The sequence below is a fragment of the Triticum dicoccoides genome, chromosome 7A (genome assembly GCF_002162155.2).
Source record: "Triticum dicoccoides isolate Atlit2015 ecotype Zavitan chromosome 7A, WEW_v2.0, whole genome shotgun sequence".
Lineage (NCBI taxonomy): Eukaryota > Viridiplantae > Streptophyta > Magnoliopsida > Poales > Poaceae > Triticum > Triticum dicoccoides.
This window is the reverse complement of record NC_041392.1, coordinates 156,174,838-156,193,688: the sequence shown is the minus strand read 5'-3', so window position 1 is coordinate 156,193,688 and position 18,851 is coordinate 156,174,838. Positions and strand designations below refer to the sequence as shown.

General features: G+C 45.4%; 1 protein-coding gene across 3 annotated transcripts; it reads left to right on the top strand.

Annotated features, from left to right (window-relative positions):
* The first annotated feature begins 1,242 nt into the window (after positions 1-1,242).
* LOC119329504 (probable serine/threonine-protein kinase SIS8) lies at positions 1,243-16,640 on the top strand. 3 transcript variants are annotated; one of them, XM_037602565.1, is made up of 16 exons: positions 1,244-1,947; positions 2,697-3,134; positions 3,480-3,583; positions 3,706-5,051; positions 5,366-5,406; positions 6,623-6,691; positions 7,204-7,304; positions 8,221-8,299; positions 8,399-8,497; positions 8,578-8,646; positions 9,693-9,742; positions 9,827-10,007; positions 12,526-12,555; positions 14,960-14,971; positions 15,155-15,160; positions 16,272-16,640. In XM_037602565.1, exons 1-16 carry the CDS (start codon positions 1,441-1,443, stop codon positions 16,389-16,391), a joined length of 3,252 nt encoding a protein of 1,083 aa, XP_037458462.1. In that variant the 5' UTR covers positions 1,244-1,440; the 3' UTR covers positions 16,392-16,640. The 3 variants fall into 3 exon arrangements, 2 of the variants coding, with proteins under 2 accessions (XP_037458461.1, XP_037458462.1); XR_005159580.1 differs by lacking the exons at positions 12,526-12,555; positions 14,960-14,971; positions 15,155-15,160; positions 16,272-16,640 and adding exons at positions 11,600-12,096; positions 12,177-12,509 and having other exon boundaries at positions 1,243-1,947; positions 9,827-10,003; XM_037602564.1 differs by lacking the exons at positions 12,526-12,555; positions 14,960-14,971; positions 15,155-15,160; positions 16,272-16,640 and adding an exon at positions 11,600-12,499 and having other exon boundaries at positions 1,243-1,947; positions 9,827-10,003.
* Positions 16,641-18,851: the final 2,211 nt, after the last annotated feature.

Below are 18,851 nucleotides of genomic sequence, written 5' to 3'. Positions count from 1 at the left end.
CCCGTTTAAGACGTTCGTCTAAATTAAAAAATCGTGATCGATCAGTGACCGGATAGCTCGCCCGGATGTATGAGGCAGGTTTGGGAGCTCGCGTTGTAGGTGTAGATGCTCTCACAGTTAACCGAGGATCGGCCGTCGGACTCAGAGTCCAGCACTCGCCCGAAATCACTCTCGAACCTAGCCAGAATCTTCAATGCCAACTTGGCAACAAGGGCCACGTGCGCAGACCCGTTCCCGTCCCCGGGAAACCCAAATCGCAACGCGAACCTAGAAGATTCCGCCACTAGGAAACACACGCCACCCAACCAGAGGCCACAGCCCCGAATTCCACAAGGAAGCAGTAGGGGCCCACCGCCTAGTGGCTGCTCCGCGGGGCCAGCCGATCCACCACGCCCATCACCCCCCTACCCAGTTGCAGGCCAGCAGGCACCCCCACGCGCGTCCAAGTTGAGCCATTCAGCCACCCGACCCCACCCACTGTCTAACCGCGTGGCTCGCGCGGGTCCTCGGTCCGCCCAATGCCAGGCGGGCCCGGGCGGGCGCACTCGGGATCCAAGGCCCCGCACGGCCTGGCGCGGGGCTTTCGAGGCGCAGCCGGCCAAGTTGCCTCCCTCCCTGCTCGCAGCGCCGCGGCACGTCCGGCGGCAAGTGGGACGCCAGGATATGGTACGGCCCACTGTCCCGCCTGCCGTCACCAGTGCGCCGGGCCCCATGAGGCAGAGGGAGCCCCGCCTCGCCCACGGTGGACCGGGTCCACGCGCGCTGGGGCTGGCTGCCTTCGCTTTCCCGGCTCCCCTTCCTGCATGGCCCCTCCCGCAAGTTTTTCCCGTCGCTTTCCTCGGCCGCATCCGCGAGCAGTCACGGCGACGTCACGTCCGCGGACCGCGCGTCCCTCTCCCTGCCGCGCGGGCGCTCACCTCGCCCGGACCCACCCGTCATCGGCACGAGATGTACATAGCCCCGTCCCAACCAGCCGTGCCCCGCTCGCCCGCAGCGAGCGAGAACTTTCCCTGTTACCCCAAACAAAACTTTCTTTATTGATTGCGCACAGTGGGCACCAATCGCGCTCAAGCGCCGATTTACCAGTGATTTTTCATACTATTTAAAATGGAATCAAGCTAAGAGCACCCCGTCGGGTACACAGAGAGAGTGTGGCGCGGCCGCAAGCGAGCGGGCAGCCGCCGGCCGGTGGCAGCGGAGCAAATAGTAAGCGGGGGTTAAGTTAATGCGGCTTTGGGCCGCTCGTAAGCAGCAGCAGCAGCAGCAGGTCAATACCGCCTCCTCTTGGCTACAGGGAGGCTATAGCCTATAGCCGCTTCGTCTCCTCAGCCTGCCTGCCTGCCTGCATCCGGAGCGATGTCGGATCCGCCACCGCCGCAGCACCACCACCACCGCAGCAGATAGCGCCGGCGGCGGCGGCGTCGGCGGCGGGCGTGCGCGATGAAGAACTTCCTCCGGAAGCTCCACATCGGCGACTCCGCCGGCGACGGCGCCTCGTCGCCCGCGCCTCCCCTCCCGTCCTCCAAAAAGGGCGGCGGCGGCGGCGGCGGGGCCGGGGGCCACCACGCGTCCTCTGGAATCTCGAGCTGGCTCAGCTCCGTGGCCGGGCGCCCGCACCCGCCGCAGCCGCCCTTGCTGGCGGCTGCGGCTGCGGCGGCGGTGGAGACGGAGGCGGAGGAGCTGGCGCTGGCGTCGTCGATTGGGGAGAGGCAGGCGGAGGAGGAGGAGACGGCGAGGAGGGACGAGCGGAAGGAGGACAGGAAGAGGGAGATTGAGAAGCAGGAGAAACGGGAGGACGAGCTGGAGGAGTACCACATGCAGCTGGCGCTGGAGATGAGCGCGCGGGAGGACCCCGAGGCGATGCAGATCGAGGTGGCCAAGCAGATCAGCCTCGGCTCCTGCCCGCTCCAGAGCTCCGCCGCGGAGGTCGTCGCCTTCCGCTACTGGGTAACTAATCCCTTCCTCCTCCGTCCGCCGATCCTACACATTCGCATTGTAACTGCGGTGGGATCTTACTCATGCTCTAATGATGCAACTTGTCCGCTGGATTGCTCAAATACACCCAGTAGGTTAGTTGAAACCAGATTGCATCACACATTTCATTTGTTTGCTGAAAATACGTGCCGATCATGGTGTTGTTTTTCCGATGACTGTTCAATTCAATCGTCACCGAAGGGATGCACCAAATTTTTTGTTGCTACTGTAGTTCGGCAACTTAGCTAGATATATATGATATATGCTCCTTCGCTTCACTGGTTGCTCCACAATGATGCTTGTGACTTGTGAGCAATAGCACCTGGGTTCGAGGGCGACCAGGGCCCAATCGACTGAGGATTTCTTAATTCCCAGCCTAAACCGTGAGCCATAGAGTTCTCATCCAACTGTAAAAAAAAGGGGGGGAAAACATGTTGATGCTATTCTGATGGCTACGCTCAGTCCACTAATATAAGTTCTAAGTCGATTGCATTATCAAATCCAAATGAAATAACGAGCCAACCTGCTACCTTCGAAGATATGGGCTAACAGTAATTTGTTCAGTGAACACTCAACCAATAGTCCTGGAATATCCACCACGGATCCTTTGCATAATTAGAGAGTACAGAGTAGAGACTGTTAAGTGAATATTGCCCTACATTTTTGCGATTCTTACAATTTTCTTGCTTGCCTTATATGGTAGATTTGTTCGTGCTTCACAGAGTTTCAGTGCCCTTAGCTATGACGACAAAATATTGGATGGTTTCTATGACATTTGGGCCACTGGGGGCAAGCCCACACTGCGAACCATACCCTCTCTGATGGAGCTGCATCAGCAACCTTTTTCTCTTGGAGCTAAAACAGAAGCTGTGTTGGTCAACAGAGCACAAGACTCTGAACTTGTAGACCTTGGGCAGAAGGCACTCAACATGGCCGTTGACTTCCGCTCTCAAACTTCACATTCTGTTGGCCGTGTTTTAATTCAGAGGCTAGCTATTTTAGTGGCAAACCACATGGGTGGGCCAGTTGTTGATCCAGAAAACGTGCTCTTGAAGTACCAGAATATGAGTAGTTCTCTGAGAGCTAGTATTAGAAGCTCCGTCATGCCTCTTGGCCGCATCACAATTGGCCTGGCTCGTCACCGTGCGCTGCTTTTTAAGGTCAGTAACTTATTTCATTGTGGCCAACTCCTTTTTCTGATTACAAAGTTTATCTGCCGGGATATAGAATACATGAAAGTGTCAAGGTCCATCTATTTCTCAAATGCAATACCTGATCTATTCTCTTTTCTCAAATTTAAGTTCAGTAGATAAATTCGCGTGAGCATATTCTTCCTCTCCTTATCCCGGCAGTAGCACATAACCTGACTATATTCTTGTTGCACTTCCTAGTCCTTGAGCTGAATTTCTGATAGGTGCAATGCATACACACAAGACTTGTCCTCTAGCCAATTAGTTGTCGATGACAGTATGTTAATACCCACTTCTGTGCAAACATGAACCTAGGTGTTGGCCGACAACCTTGATGTTCCTTGTCGACTAGTCAAAGGAAGGCAGTACACTGGATCAGATGATGGAGCCTTGAACATCGTGAAATTGAATGATGGAAGGTACTTATTGATTCCTTGACAGATTTTTATGTTACGCCACTTTTGCAGTGAGAAAAATGGAGAGTTGCATTACATTAATACATCGTCATGGTATTACATGTACTACTTTCACATTTTTGCAGGGAATACATTGTCGATCTGATGTCAGATCCTGGTACTCTTATTGCTTCAGACGGTGCAGACTTGGGTAGAGAATTTGAAGAAAGTTCCTTTGCAGATAACCACCAAGGTGACAAAGATGACGGCGACACTCAGTTGCGATCTTGTATTAGTGAACCTTCAAGTTCTGTGTGTGGTTCTTTTGAAAACGAGTCAAAAGGATCCACACCTACCAATGTTGTGGATCCGTATTGTGTAACAACTAGCCAGACTCGTAACCAAGGATCTTTGCAATCAAGTTCATTGGGGGAACTATCAGCTGGCTCACATGCAAGTGAAAGTTTGCCTATTATCAAGGAATCTAGAAATGCAGACCATACCTTGGCTGTGAAGAACAAAGAAAAGCCGATTGCAGCAAATAAGTCATCGTCAAGTTCACCTTCGTCTTCTGAGGTTGGTAGCGCTCCAGCTGTAAGGAGGACGAAGGTGAAAGATGTCTCAGAGTATATGATTAGTGCTGCAAAAGATAACCCCCAGTTAGCTGAGAAGATCCATGCTGTATTACTAGAAAATGGAGTTGTGCCACCACCTGATTTGTTTTCAGAAGAATCTAGGGAACAACCAAAAGACCTAATTGTGTATGACACATCTCTGTTTCAAACGAAAGGTGAAATGATAAAGCGGATGAATGAGCTTGAATCCACATCACATGATGAAAGTGATCATGGTCCTTCGTTGCCACCTCATCCTGGATATGAACACCAAACAAAGGTTGTTCCTTACCGGCCTAAACCTGTCCAAGGAATGGGTATTTATCACCCCTCAAATTTCCATGATAACAGTAATCCATCTTTACCTCTGTATGAATCATCTGCACTTGCCCGGGAATACCCATTTCAACTCATAAAGCAAATGCCTGTTACAGCTGCTGCAGTTGCAACTGCTGCAGTGGTTGCATCTTCAATGGTTGTTGCTGCAGCTAAATCTAACAGTGATATTAAACTAGATGTCCCTGTTGCTGCTGCTGCCACTGCTGCTGCTGTTGTTGCTACATCCGCTGCTGTTAAGCAATATGAATACATGGATCCGGGTTGTCAATTGATTAGCTTGCCTAGTTCTTCAGAGGCAAATGGACCAGTCCATAGAGTTCGACCTGACTGCTGGGATAAAGATCAGCTGGAAGTTGATCATGGACAAGAAAATGCTCTCGAGCAAGGAAATGCTTTGGTTGAAGTCCCTCGGGAAGCTGAACGGATCTCTGACAAGTCAATCGGGACAGAGAGTGTAAGATCTGATGTAACTATGGACGATGTTGCAGAGTTTGAGATCCAATGGGAAGAAATTGTTCTAGGAGAACGTGTTGGGCTAGGTAAAATTATCTTGATTTTCTGTAAATTATTATATTTGATAGCTCTGCTGATATTTTAACTATGTGCGTCTTTGTAGTATTACCGAGCTACCATTCACCAGACATTGTTATCCTATGACATAACGTGAAACATACCCTGTAATAGTGTTGTATTGCCCTTGAAAAAATTGTTCTATTTCATTATTTTCCCACTTTCTTTCCTTTTGTGTCTCACATGGCTTTTCCACGAGACAACATAAAGATCTCCGTAGAAGATGTGGTTTTGTAATATGCTGTTCTTTGAACTAACATCTTTCTCCTCTTCTGTGGTTCAGGATCTTTTGGAGAAGTGTACAGAGGGGAATGGCATGGAACAGTAAGTTTTTCATTTAAATGGCTGAATGTATTTGGAAATCAATTCAACTTGCTTGGGACAATGTAACGAATTTCGAAATTATCACCAGGTTGGAATAATGAGCTTACACTTTTGGTCTAATGAGTTTAACTCCAATCAAGAAAAATGCGGTGTTTATATCATAGTCACAACATATTGCTAAGGATTAGCAAGAATTCTAACTTCAGACCGTGTATAACTTAGCAACGACGAATGATCTTCACTTCAACACTATGAACTCTGTTACAAATTGCACCTAGATACCTGATTGCATCCTCAGGCATCAAATGATGTTTGCTCGTAATGTAATCATGGATGCCTCGTGCATGAAACAGTGCCAACCACTTTATCTTCCACAGTTCATTCATTGCTTCCAGCCTGTGCTGGAAACTAGCATTGTATTTCTGTACATGCCATTCCGCTGAGACACAGGGTGTTCCTCTGGCTTGCTTTCAATGGCTGCCTCAACACCGTGGTAATGGTTACAAAGACTTGGGTCCTCATGCTAGATGTGATTGTTGTCCTGCAGTTGGATGATGGACCTACCTACCACATTATGCTTCACTATGATAGTGCCCAAAGAGTCGGACAGCAACTGTCTTTGAACCGCTTGGCTTCGCGCTTGGCCACCGTTGGTGTTACTGTGGGAGCATGATGCATGCGCTGGCAGCAGTGCTATGTGAATCATCATTTCTTTCTGTTTGCTGCCTGTGCCCTGCACCTGCGGAAGGCGTGGAATATGCTGATCTTCGGCAACAAATCATTACTCTGGCCAATATCGCTTGGTTGATGTACGATGACTTTCAGCTCTGGACTTCAGTGACAAGTGAAGCCTGTCCATGATAGCTTGGACTGTCCTGCTTGACCTCAACTAGTACTGACAAATTCATGACTTTTCGTGCTTTCCTTTGTTTCCTTCGCTTGGGTGGTGGCCAGTTTTCGTCTGTTGCTCTTTTGTTTCACTTCTGCTTTTAATCCTCTCCGCTTTGTAACTTATTGTCTGTAACAGTTGTTTTCAATATAATGATAAGATAGAGACTCCTACCTTTTGCCTCAGATAATAATCATGGACCAATTAAAATTTGATCTAGCTATCACTCCTTCTCAGTCACTCTGTTTTCTTTGAGTCATACTAATGTCTTCCACTGCCATTTTGTAGTGTTCTTTTTTGCATCATATTAATTTTTTCCTTCTGTAGGAAGTTGCAGTCAAGAAATTCTTGCAACAAGATATTTCAAGTGATATACTGGAAGAATTAAAAGCTGAGGTATATGGCTTTCTGCAACTCAAATGCCTGAAGATAAAAAATGCATTCTCTTGTAGCTGTAGTACTGATGTGCTTACTTTTTTTAATGGGAATGAACCAATCATTGTGCCCCGGAGACAGTAACAGGGATTTAAGCATTAATATATCTTTCGGTTTGGCTGATGTTACCTTTGTATTGTAGAGAAATACATATGACTGAGTTGATAATATCTGATCTGTATGTCTGCATAGCGTGTGGCAAGAGTATTTTGGGCAATAATCGAATTCACAATACTGTTAATTACTTAAGAATTGTCTGTTGAACTCCCAAAAGCTCCCTCCATTGATCTTGTTTGAAAGTACGACACTCATCTGCGCTCATTTATTTCCTGTCTTCAACATTATGAGTAAATAATCACACCTATATCCTTTTATTCCCAAGACATAACACCATGGATAACATGGCCGTTCCCTCTAGGACTCTCATTTCATGACCTTCTGAGTTCTGACTCCCCTTGCTATTTGTTGTATAGGTGCGAATAATGAAGAGACTGCGGCATCCAAATGTTGTTCTATTTATGGGTGCTGTCACTCGTATACCCAATCTTTCTATCTTGACTGAATTTCTTCCAAGGTACGTTTTACTCCCTTGATGGCTTGATGCATTTTCTTTTGTTTTTTAGTGCAACTGCTTCAAAATTGAACACTACCGGGGCCCATTTACACGCCAAAGTTTCCCAGAATTAGTGATTATTAGTTCACAGACTGTCACCTTTTTTTTGTTTTGCTAAAATGGATTAGGGATTAGTTCACAGACTGACACCTTTTCTTTTGTTTTGCTAAAATGGATTAGTGATTAGTTCACAGACTGTCACCTCATTTTAAAAGGAACTGAAAGAGGTTGTATTTGGCTCAAAGGTTAACAGTTGTGCGCTGTTCAAAGAAATTTCAGATGAAGTTGTTGTCCCCATAGGACCTACGTGTAATTTCTTGATACGAATCAACCTCGTGAAAAGTTTATGGTCACCTGATCTTCTGGACTGTATCATCTTTGAATGAATAAAATAACTACTGGGAATATACAATCGAGGTAGCAAACTTTCAAATAATCTTCTAACGACAAATTTGAGACTCTGACCTGATTGCCGGCTGAGAACCATACGTTGAGAGATACAGTCACCCTCAGCTGAGAACAATATGTAGAGAACCTGCATATATACAATAACTCTCACTTTCTTTTACACACATGGAAATCAAACACTAGCTATCATGCAGATAATTGTTGGGGAGCTAGTACTTTGGTCTAATGGAGTCCACATGTTTGAGTCCACGGCCTAGTAAGAGTCCGACTATATATGTATTTGAATCCGACTATATCAGTATTTTGAGCGCTGATTCGATTGTCATCCAAAAGGACTTCTATCACGAACTGGAGGGAGTAGTATATATAAGCTTTTGAGATTGTGATGTTCTTAATATTTCTCTCAGTAGACTGCTGGACTCATTGACTAATAATTGCTAACTGTGATATTGACAATGGCACAATGCAGAGGTAGTTTGTTTCGGTTGATCCGTCGCCCCAACAACCAGTTGGATGAAAGAAAACGTATAAGGATGGCACTTGATGTGGTATGCCTGCGTTTTTGTTGTACTAGCTCATTCATGTGCAGAATGTTGGACTAAATTTGACTGTATCTAACTTGCCTACCTGGTTCTTGTTTGCCACAGGCCCGTGGAATGAATTATTTGCACAATTGTACCCCAGTTGTAGTTCATCGAGATTTGAAGTCACCGAATCTACTTGTTGACAAGAATTGGGTTGTGAAGGTAGTAAACAGTGATATTTTTTGGATTCTTTCTGCCATTTCTTGATGTATAACCATTTTCATTGTCTTGTTATTATTTAGGTTTGTGATTTTGGTTTATCACGTATAAAGCACAATACCTTCCTTTCCTCAAGATCCACAGCTGGAACAGTAAGCTTGCTTGTGATTGTGTTTAATTTTACATTTTCTACTAAACTAAGAACAGGAAACTTTTTTGTTGGAAAAACATAGAGAATAGACAGCTTATGTGTTGGTTCTGCTTTTGTATGAACTTCTTTATTTCACTGTAATGTAGGCGGAGTTTGTGCTTGCTGAGCTTTGTTGTGCTGGACTTATATTCTAACCTGCTGTGGGTTAGCTGCAGAAACAGAAGAAAGTTGGTTAGCGAAATGATAAAACATGCACAAGCTAGTTGAGAAAATGGGATTGTCATAATCTACATCATTGCCAAGCATAGCCATAAACATGTATATGGGTCTATCTGTAACTCCATTGTGTAGGAAAAGTTGAAACGCTAGCCGACTCAATTTTAGAGATTGCTGTAAGTAGGTTCAGGGGTTGGGAGAAGGTTTGTGTAAGTAGCTTCAGGGGTTGGGAGAAGGTTGTTGAGCTGTAGGCAGTTGCTTTGATTTATTGTGGCATGAATCTTCTTTAAACTTGCATATATTTGTGTGGCAAAAGGTCTTTAACACCTGGAAAGTGCTCACAAAAGATAAAATTATGTAAGGGCTTTCTATGTATTACACAAAGGGCCATGGTCCCTGGATAACAAACCTAGAGTACAGATTGGCCCCTGTGTAGTCGACTTTGCATACCGATTCATCATTTATTATTTATAGTTACTTGTTTGTCTACCACTGAGTGATGCATTCCTGTGGGTATGAGACTGAGTGGATTGGAATGATGGTCAAATGATGAAATACCAGTACATCAATAAGAACACAGCCTTGATATGGCCATTTTCATGCAAGTATTTAGACACAACTGGTTTATCTTGTTCCTCGACTGTGTGTTTACTGTACTACGAGCAAGTTAGCGCTACATATTTTGAACGTACAAGTTCTCTATTCTTGTATCTAGGATATTCTTAAACATGGAAGTTTTTTGAATGACTTAAACATGGAAGTTTGCTGATCTGGTAGCTGGGTCTAGGTCAAATACTTTTACAGGTTACTGACCATGTGCATCAATTGCAGGCGGAATGGATGGCACCAGAAGTGCTTCGAAATGAACCGTCGGATGAGAAGTAAGTTCTTCATGTTGCTCCCTCATATGTGTGCTTTTCCCCTATTTTATTTGACAAATGATTTATTTACCGTTTACATTGCAGATGTGATGTTTTCAGCTATGGGGTTATATTATGGGAACTTTGTACCTTGTTACAGCCATGGGAAGGTATGAATCCCATGCAAGTGGTTGGAGCTGTTGGCTTTCAGGAACGACGCCTTGATATTCCAGCCGAAGTGGATCCTGCCATAGCAGAGATAATAGAGAGATGCTGGCAGACGTTAGTATGCTTGAACTTGCTTCATATACATCATTATCTGATAGAATATCACTGTTTCTATTATTTTCCTGGAGTACTTTGCTGCAAGATGCTGGTTGTTTCAAGGCGTTGTGCATTTTATTACTCACATCATAGTTACACTAGCAACTGTGGGCATGTTGCATGGGAAGTACTCCCTCCGTCCCTAAATAGATCACCTATAAATTCAGTTAAAAAGTTAACTACTTCTAAGTTTGACCAAATATATAGAAGAAGCTATTAACAACTACTCCCTCCGTCCCAAAATAAGTGTCTCAATTTTAGTACACCCTCCATAAAGAAATATAAGATCATTATGAAAATATATTCCCTCCATAGTTAATAAGCTATTAACAACTACTCCCTCCGTAGTGGATAAATTCATTATGAAAATATATCTAATAGTGGATATATTGATATTGATTTGATATTGTTTATCTTCATATTTTTGTATATATGCTTGGTTAAACTTAGAAAACATTGCTTTTTGACTCAGTTTATACGCCAGTAAAACTTAGAAAGCATTGACTTTTTGACTCAGTTTCTACGCTATCTATTTGCGGATGGAGGGACTATACAAACAGTTGTGAAAATCCATATTTATATAATTTTTCCACCATATAATTATTTCTTTCCCAACCGCTCAAAGAAGAAGACTTGGCACTAAGCATAGGTTAAATTGCGAGCCATATGCCTGCAATTAAGAGGTAATGAAGTGTGTCTTAAGTCTACAATTAAGAGGTAATGCGATGGGAGATGCATTCACGATTCAGATCGAAAGTTTCACACACCAAACTATTAGAAGTCGGAAGAAAAGTGGAATATGAACAATTTGGCTTAACCTTTAATTGTTTGAAAGGACATTAGCACCCCTAGAGAAATATCACCTTCTTTTGCATGCTAGAGAAAGCTAGTGGTGCTATGCCTACTTGCCAAAGAACATCATGTTTCTGTTTTTCCTTACAAGTGAAGTTCTAGATGACACTTTTATTGGGATATTATTTTCGGGTTTGTTGTAGTTGCTAGTTTCTGGTTTAGAAGTCGAATCTTGTAAGCTTGTTCAGATATCAAATTCGTGTGTTCTCTTTCTTGCATGATAAATTGTTAGAAGTTCCTATAATATTTCCACTTGTATAAAATGGTACTATAAGCAAATGAGGTACTCTTAATTTCACATTCATTTTATTTTATATGCCTATAAATGTGTTCAAGAAAGAACCTATCGACTCATTGTGAGAGGGAATAAAGTAATGACTTCGCATTATACTGAAGAAACTACATATATTTTTTTATCACAAATACTAACATACACCATACCTGAAATGGTAAATTAGGACTACCTCCGTCCCATAATATAAGAGCGTTTTTGACACTAGTAGTGTAAAAAACATACACATGTTACTATCTGACGACCAATACTAAAACAACAGGTTACCATAACCATTCTTTCATCTAAGTTGAAAAGAAAGCGATAGTTACATGATTCTTTTCTTCTCTGCCTTATCAGTCTTACATCTCCAACTGTACTTACATATATGCTTAGGGTCTGAATTCTGTTTGTATTTTGTCTGATTGTAGAGACCCAAAGACGCGTCCATCATTTTCAGAGATCATGGCTGCCTTAAAACGAGCATTGAAAAAATTGTCTGCCAACCAACCACGAAGACAGCGAGTACAGGAAACAGATGAGTAAGAAAAATCAGAGATCAACATCAGCTGATAACATAAACAAAAAGGGTGCATTGGTTTTTCCTGCCGTCCACCAGCTGTCCGTCTGTAACTATACCATTCTTTGTATAGCTCCAAGAAATGCTTGCCGATGATGGAAAAGGTGAGATTTTGGTCGTTTTACCCTCCAAAGACAGCTGTAAATTTTCCAGTGAGGCTGGCAGAAATCTGCCGAGCATTACTGCTTCAGTCCATCTATTGGGTGGAAGACAGTCCAAAAAATAAACACATCCATCAAGCAAATCAAAAGGAAGGAAAAAGGAAGAAAAATTCCAGGACAGTTAGTCCAAAATAGTGATGTTGGGCAATGTCATAACAAAGTTGAGATTTCAGAGTCAGCGTGCCAGGTAGAATGGGATCCTCCTTTGTTTAGTTATATGTCTTTAGTTTTCCAGCCAAAGTTGGATGATTCATGTTTATTCAACAGAAAGATGCTATTGATACGTTCACCTTGAGCATCAAGAGGCACCGTGGCCAGGGCCTTGTGTATATCACACCATGGCCAATTTGTCTGAATTGGCAGTTAGATTTCCAAAGAAAATCTCTGCTGTTTGTGCTAAAATCACTATTCTTTACAGCAGCAGTGTTGATTCTTCTCTCTCTCTCTCTTTATTTTTTTGCTGTAACAAGTGTACAAAAATAAATATTCCATAGAATAGGGTGCTGCTAATTGATCCTTTGCTGCAACATGAACTCTATGCATTTACCCCTGAAATTAGGTGGCAAGGAAGAGTAGAATATGTTGCCACATTTCCTTGTTTTCTATATGTGCCCAGATTTACCTTATTTATAATACTGGTGCTCAGGTAGTTGAGTTGCTCCTGGAGTAGTGGTATTGCCATTATCATGATTTTTAGATAAAACTATACTTATATTAGTCCAAAGAAAATGTTTTATTGAATATAGCAAATTGCTCTTTTTAGATAAAACTATACTTATATTAGTTTTCTATAATTGTCCTGTTAGTTAGAAATATTTAAGGTCACCTAGGTAATAGGACGACATATGAAATAAACGGATGTTCCCTGGGAGGGCATGGTAGAATGGAAGTTTTTTTATGACAATTTATATTGTTGTGAGGATGGCAGATTTGTCATGCTTGTCAACTAAACCTGCCATCCTTAGCCAACATAAATTGCTATGCAAGTCGTTCATGATTGTCATGCTTGGTTAAGTCGGTCCTAAAGAAAAATACTCTCTCCGTTTACTTTTGTAAGTCATTTCAGACAACTCAAAATGGACTGTTTTGTACATTGTCTTAAAGATCTTATAAAAGTGAACAGAGGAAGTAAAAATCATGCATAGATGAGAAAATTACGTTTGGCGGAGAGGAGACGGGGTGGCAGTAGACCATCACCACCAGTCCACAACAATCTATTCGCGATGAATGACGGACAGCGGCTCGTCGCGCATGGAGCATGCGAATGGTCTCTATTGGCCCCGCAGCCGGGACTGGCCTGTCGCCCCTGATCAACTCCAAGAGTGTGCACGTTGGTACATGGGTCCTAATTCCTATACTCACTCCCATACATTTTGGTGAGTCTTCTCCAGTAAAAATCACGGTAAACACACACGACAGTCAGCTTATTACCCGGTGCGCGGCCACATGATTTTTGTGACGCGGTCACCCAGGCCAGGGCGCGGCAGCCGAACGTGCCGTTTTCACCCGTCGCGAGCGGGGGCAAAAGGCACAAATTTGACCTCAGATCGAAACTATTTTACAAACTAAACTGTTTTTGAAAGTATTTCATCCGGCTGACCTTTAATGTGCAGCGCCTGACAGCAAGGCGCCGCACTCTACTGTGCAACGCCTAACACTTAGGCGTCACATTGTGCAGCGCCTAGCTCTAAGGAGTTGCACAGTAGAGTGCAGCGCCTCGTTATCGGGTGCTACACAAAAGGGTCAGCAGTGTGAAATATTTTTAAAAGCAGTTTAGTTTGTGAAATACTTTCGTTTTGAGGTTAAATTTGTCAAATTTGTCGCGGGGGCAGATCACGATGGGAAGAGACCAGGCAAGCCGAATCCTCCATTCCCCCGGTGCCGCGCGTCCAGCGTGCCCTGTCGGCTGCCCGTCTTCGCCCGGTGTCCCGGTCACCCCCAGTCGGCCAGTCCCACCGCCCAGCCACTCACCACGTGCACCCCGCGACTCCCACAGATCTCGCGTTCACCCCCACACGTCGCCGACGCGCTAATAATCGATCGCATCCCTCCCATCGCACCGCAGCATAAGCACGCGCGCCCTGTGGACTCCCAGGTCACACACCACTCCTGCCCCCCCTCCCCCGATCTCCGCCCCGATCCCGCACCAGCGCAGCAGCAAGCCATGGCGACCGCGTACAACCTGAGGTCCCGCGACGAGCCGGACGACTTCGACGAGTTCGACTCCACGCCCTACGGCGGCGGCTACGACCTCTTCGTCACCTTCGGCCGCCCGCTCCCGCCCTCCGACGAGACCTGCTACCCCTGCTCCGCCCCCTCCACCTCCTACGACGCGCCCCACTACGCCGCCGAGGAGCCCTCCCCCTACGCCCACCACCAGAAGCCCCAGCCCGCCTACGGCTTCCGCCCCCAGAACGAGCAGCCCTCCTACGGCCGCGAGGACGACGACTCCGGCTACGGATCCAAGCCCAAGCCCAAGCCCAAGCCCCAGCCCGCATACGGCTTCCGCCCCCAGGCGGAGGAGCAGCGCCCGTCCTACGGCGGCGGGGGCGAGGAGGACGACTCCGGCTACGGATCCAAGCCGCAGCCGGCCTACGGCTTCCGCCCCCAGCAGGAGGAGCAGCCGGCCTACGGCTCCGGCTACGGGTCCAAGCCCCAGCGCTCCGAGGAGGACACCTACGGATCCGGCTACGGCCGGAAGCCGCAGCAGCAGGAGGAGCCCGCCTACGGGTCCGGGTACGGCTCCGGCTACGGGAGGAAGCCGCAGGCCGAGGAGAGCTACGGATCTGGGTACGGGAACGCGACGCAGCCGGAGGAGGGCTACGGCTCCGGATACGGGTCCAAGCCGCAGGTGGAGCAGACCTACGGCGGATCCGAGTATGGCTCTGGGTACGGAAGGAAGCCGCAGGTGGAGGAGAGCTATGGGTCGGGGTACGGAAGCAGGCCCCAGGGAGGGGGAGAGGAGTACGGTAGCGCTGGGTATGGCGGGAGGAAGACTGAGGAGGAGGGCTATGGTGGTTCTGGGTATGGATCTGGCAGGAAGGTGCAAGGCGAGGATGAAGGTGCCTATGGGTCTGGTGGGTACCAGAAGCCCAAGCCGTATGGAGAGGAGACCCAGGGTTCATATGGTGGTGGGTATGGCCAGGGGAACTATGGCCGCAAGAAGCAGGTGAGCTCCTGCCCGTTTCCGTTACTGTTTGAGCATATGATTTTGTTACAATTAACTTGTTTATTGAATTGTCAAGGATCATGTAAGCTCCTGCTCTCGTGTGTTTACTGTTTTGTGCCTATGCATTTTGTTGTGATTAACTTGTTTAGTGAGTGGTCAAGGAAAGGTTAGATGATTATTACTTGTTGGCGTGGTTGTAATTGTGTCTTGCAGCAGGTGGGAGATGATGGATACAACCATTTCTTGCCATTCAACTACATGTCGTTAGCTGACAAGTGACAACAGTTCATGGGTTTTGAAAGGGGTTAGAGTTAGCATGCCAATGCACAATTTAGAATTCATGCTTTATATGTGGTCAAGAAATAAAAGAGTTGCACATATAGTAAATTTAAATGCTGGAAAGCGAAAAATGTTTTGCTGAATAGTACAGTTGTTATGCTAACATGAACGGTTCTGTTCATCCGGTCCATTGAAATGCTTAGTGCACTGGGAATTTTTTCTTGTTCCCAGTACTCAATAAGCATGCTCATGTGCTCACTTGTCTACTAAAAATTGAGTTAGTGTAATGTTACTTTTGAGCATTGACAACACTGATTGATTCTACATGTGGTGTTTCTTTTGATTATTTGATTGACAGTAGTGATTGACTCTATGTGGGAGTACTTTTTTGTTGTGCAAATTCATCATTTACTTAAATACTGATATGGTTGTAAATTAGTCTGGTACTCCCTCCGTTCCAGAATAGATGACTCAACTTTGTACTAAAGTTAGTACAAAGTTGAGTCATCTATTTTGGAACGGAGGGAGTATATGCTATCGTTGTCTCCCAGAAGAATTTGTCAGAAATGTAGCTAAACAAATTAGTGACAATCACACTAATGGTTAGTCGTCTAAGATTGAACACCTAGCTTTAAGAATGCAATAATCTTATGACCCATACTTATCGTACATTTGATAACTTATCATCTGTGTACTTGAGTAAATGCAATCTTTGTATATTTAAGATAAAAAAATTGTGCCATAGCCCTCAGCAATAGGAGTATTGTTTGCAATCTTGCTTGTACCACCTTTTTGCTGTATTCTTTTCCCTTTTTTTGGTGCACTTCTTGAAGCAGACAAACATTATGCTTCCTGTAATGTTATAATCAGATCTTTCTCATCGACCCTAAATATTTCGTGCTGCTTCTTTACAGGATGACGACTCTGATGATGAGAAGAAGAACCGTTACGCGAAGCGCGATGACTCTGATGATGAGAAGAAGGAACGTTACGAGAAGCACCACCACCATCGCCGCCACAACTACGATGACTAAGCATCCAGCATGGTCTTGACCTGCTGCCATCGGCCCCACATCTCGCTACTACACGAATAAAGATTGGTCTTGTTTCCCTTGTTGGTGCTGGATCATTCCCCTCTTTTATGAACTTGTATGACTGCAACCTAAAGTGTGTTATGTGGGTGGTTTATATGTTTGAACTATCTCCTATCTGTGTGCTTGAGGTTATGTGTTTATGTACGTGGTTTGCTGTGTCTGAGACTGGGTTCTGCTTCTGCTTCGTTATTTGATCTTTGCTGCTGCTCCTCTTTTAACTATTGGAACTTGTTGGGGATGATTATCCGTTGTAGACTCTGCTGCTATCGCTGTGCTTGGCGCTGCCCCTGGCGCTCCTCTTGGCGACAGCGACAGCTGGCAGGACCTGTGCCCGAGGTCATGGTGCATGCCGACCCCATGGACGTCCCAGTTTGCTCATTTTTGTGAAGCTTTGCAGATTTTGCATACACTTGTTTAAAAGTCCATAATCTCCACGCTTGTTTAAACTTTATGAACTTACTAGCAAAAAGGCCTGTGCGTTGCAATGGAAGAAAAAAAATTCTCTCATATCTCTAGACGGGTCAATTGGGCAAACTATATGTGGTCGGTTGGCGGGTTATGAGATCGAGCCCTGTCATCGGCTATTTTATTTTTTGCCAGCTCTCCAAATGTGGGCCACAGTGCACCGTCAGGTGGGCTTCCTTTGTTGGGCCAAAACAGGTGGCAAGTAATGAAACCAAATAACGTAGGTAAAATTAATTGAAGCAGAACGAAACCAAGAATATCACCTCCTTTTAATAATAGGTATAGATTACTTACTCTCAAGGATCTTTTTTTAACTTACTACTCTCAAGGTTCTACGCAAGATTTTATGTCATACTACATACTTTTTCCACCAGAGTTTTTGAAGGAAGCATATAAGGCATATTTATTGAAAGGTTTTTCCACGCGAGTTATCAAAGAGGCAATAACCATTATATAATGTATCGTTTTTGTGTGTGTTTCTCACTGAGTTTGAAGAAGTTTTAACAACACATCGAGCACATTTTTCCCACGGATTTTTGAAGAGCTTTTTCAAGATATGATGCGTGGAGATGCGTAGATTAAGGGATATGTTGAAAACTTTGTTAGCACGGAACACTCCCTCTGTAAACTACTGTAAGATCGTTTATAGATCAGAGTACTTGTTAAGGGGAATTCTTCCCTCATTCTAAGCACGAGCACTGATACGCGCACAACACTATGCACACGATTCTTGAATGACAAATCCAATAAGGCCATCCATGCATGGCAACAGACAGCAGCACACCGCTAGATGAGCCATCGTGCAATGGTCGTGTGCACAACAGTTCCCGTAAGCTCTCTTGTAAACAGTCGCGTTCACAATCGCACCCCCTCTCTTGTAACTGTCGCCCCTTCAGGGCATATTAAATATGTAACTGTAATCAACGAATAATGCACACAATCTTACTGCTCATCGTCTCTTCATTTTTACAGGAACCTTGACAATGGACCACTTGAAACAGCCTCATCGTCTTTGTGATGGCAACTGTGCACATATCGGATCAGCCACACAGGAAAATGTTCTGGACCACCAATAGGCAAAGCAGTCGAAAACAATAGTGCCTAGCTAGGCTGTTGGGGCCAAATTTTTTTGGCGATTCTACCAGAATCACCCCCCTCCCCAGCTTCTCCCAGAATCGAGTAAATAGCATAAAACTACTAGTTTACAGGTTAGGGTTCTAAAAAACTACCATTTTTTAATTTTTCTCAGAAAGCTACCAAACGCGCGGTCCGCTGTTTCAAAAAACCCAAACCCGCGGTGACTAGCGATTTAACCGTTTTTCTGACGGATTGGGCCCACATGCCAGGCCACCTGGCCACGCGCGCTCACGGCGCGGCCGTTGACGGCCGTTAGCCGACGCGGCCCGGTCGGAACGGGGTAAATAAACCCCCTCGGTCGGTCGCTCCTGCTCACTCACTCTCTCCCTGCTCGCTCACTCCCCTGCTCTCATTCCCCTGCTCTCACTCCCCTGCTCCAGTACGAGCTCGCCGCCGCTCGCCGTCTTTGAGGTGGCTCGTCGTTGACCTCCTTGCCACCATGCCTTCCTGGAACGACGAGGAAACTAGCTCGGAGGAGGACTGCGAGGTCGTCAGCATGGACATGGGACTTATGGTAAGTTCTTTGCCACCTAGGGTTAGGGTTAGGTGCTAGTAGGCCGAGTAGGCCTAGGCTACCGCCATGGATCTTGCTAAGTGTAGTGTTGGTGTTGTAGGATTCTTGTTCAATAGTGAGGCTGGGGTTTGATTGTAGGATTGATGTAAGCTAGGGTTCATCTCAGTACAGTGTTAGGGTTCATGCTGAGTTGGGGATTTTTTTAGTGTTCATGTTTAATGAAGCGTGCAAGTATATTCTGGTGTTGAGTGCAGATTGAAACTAGTGTTTGCTGGTTATTTTGG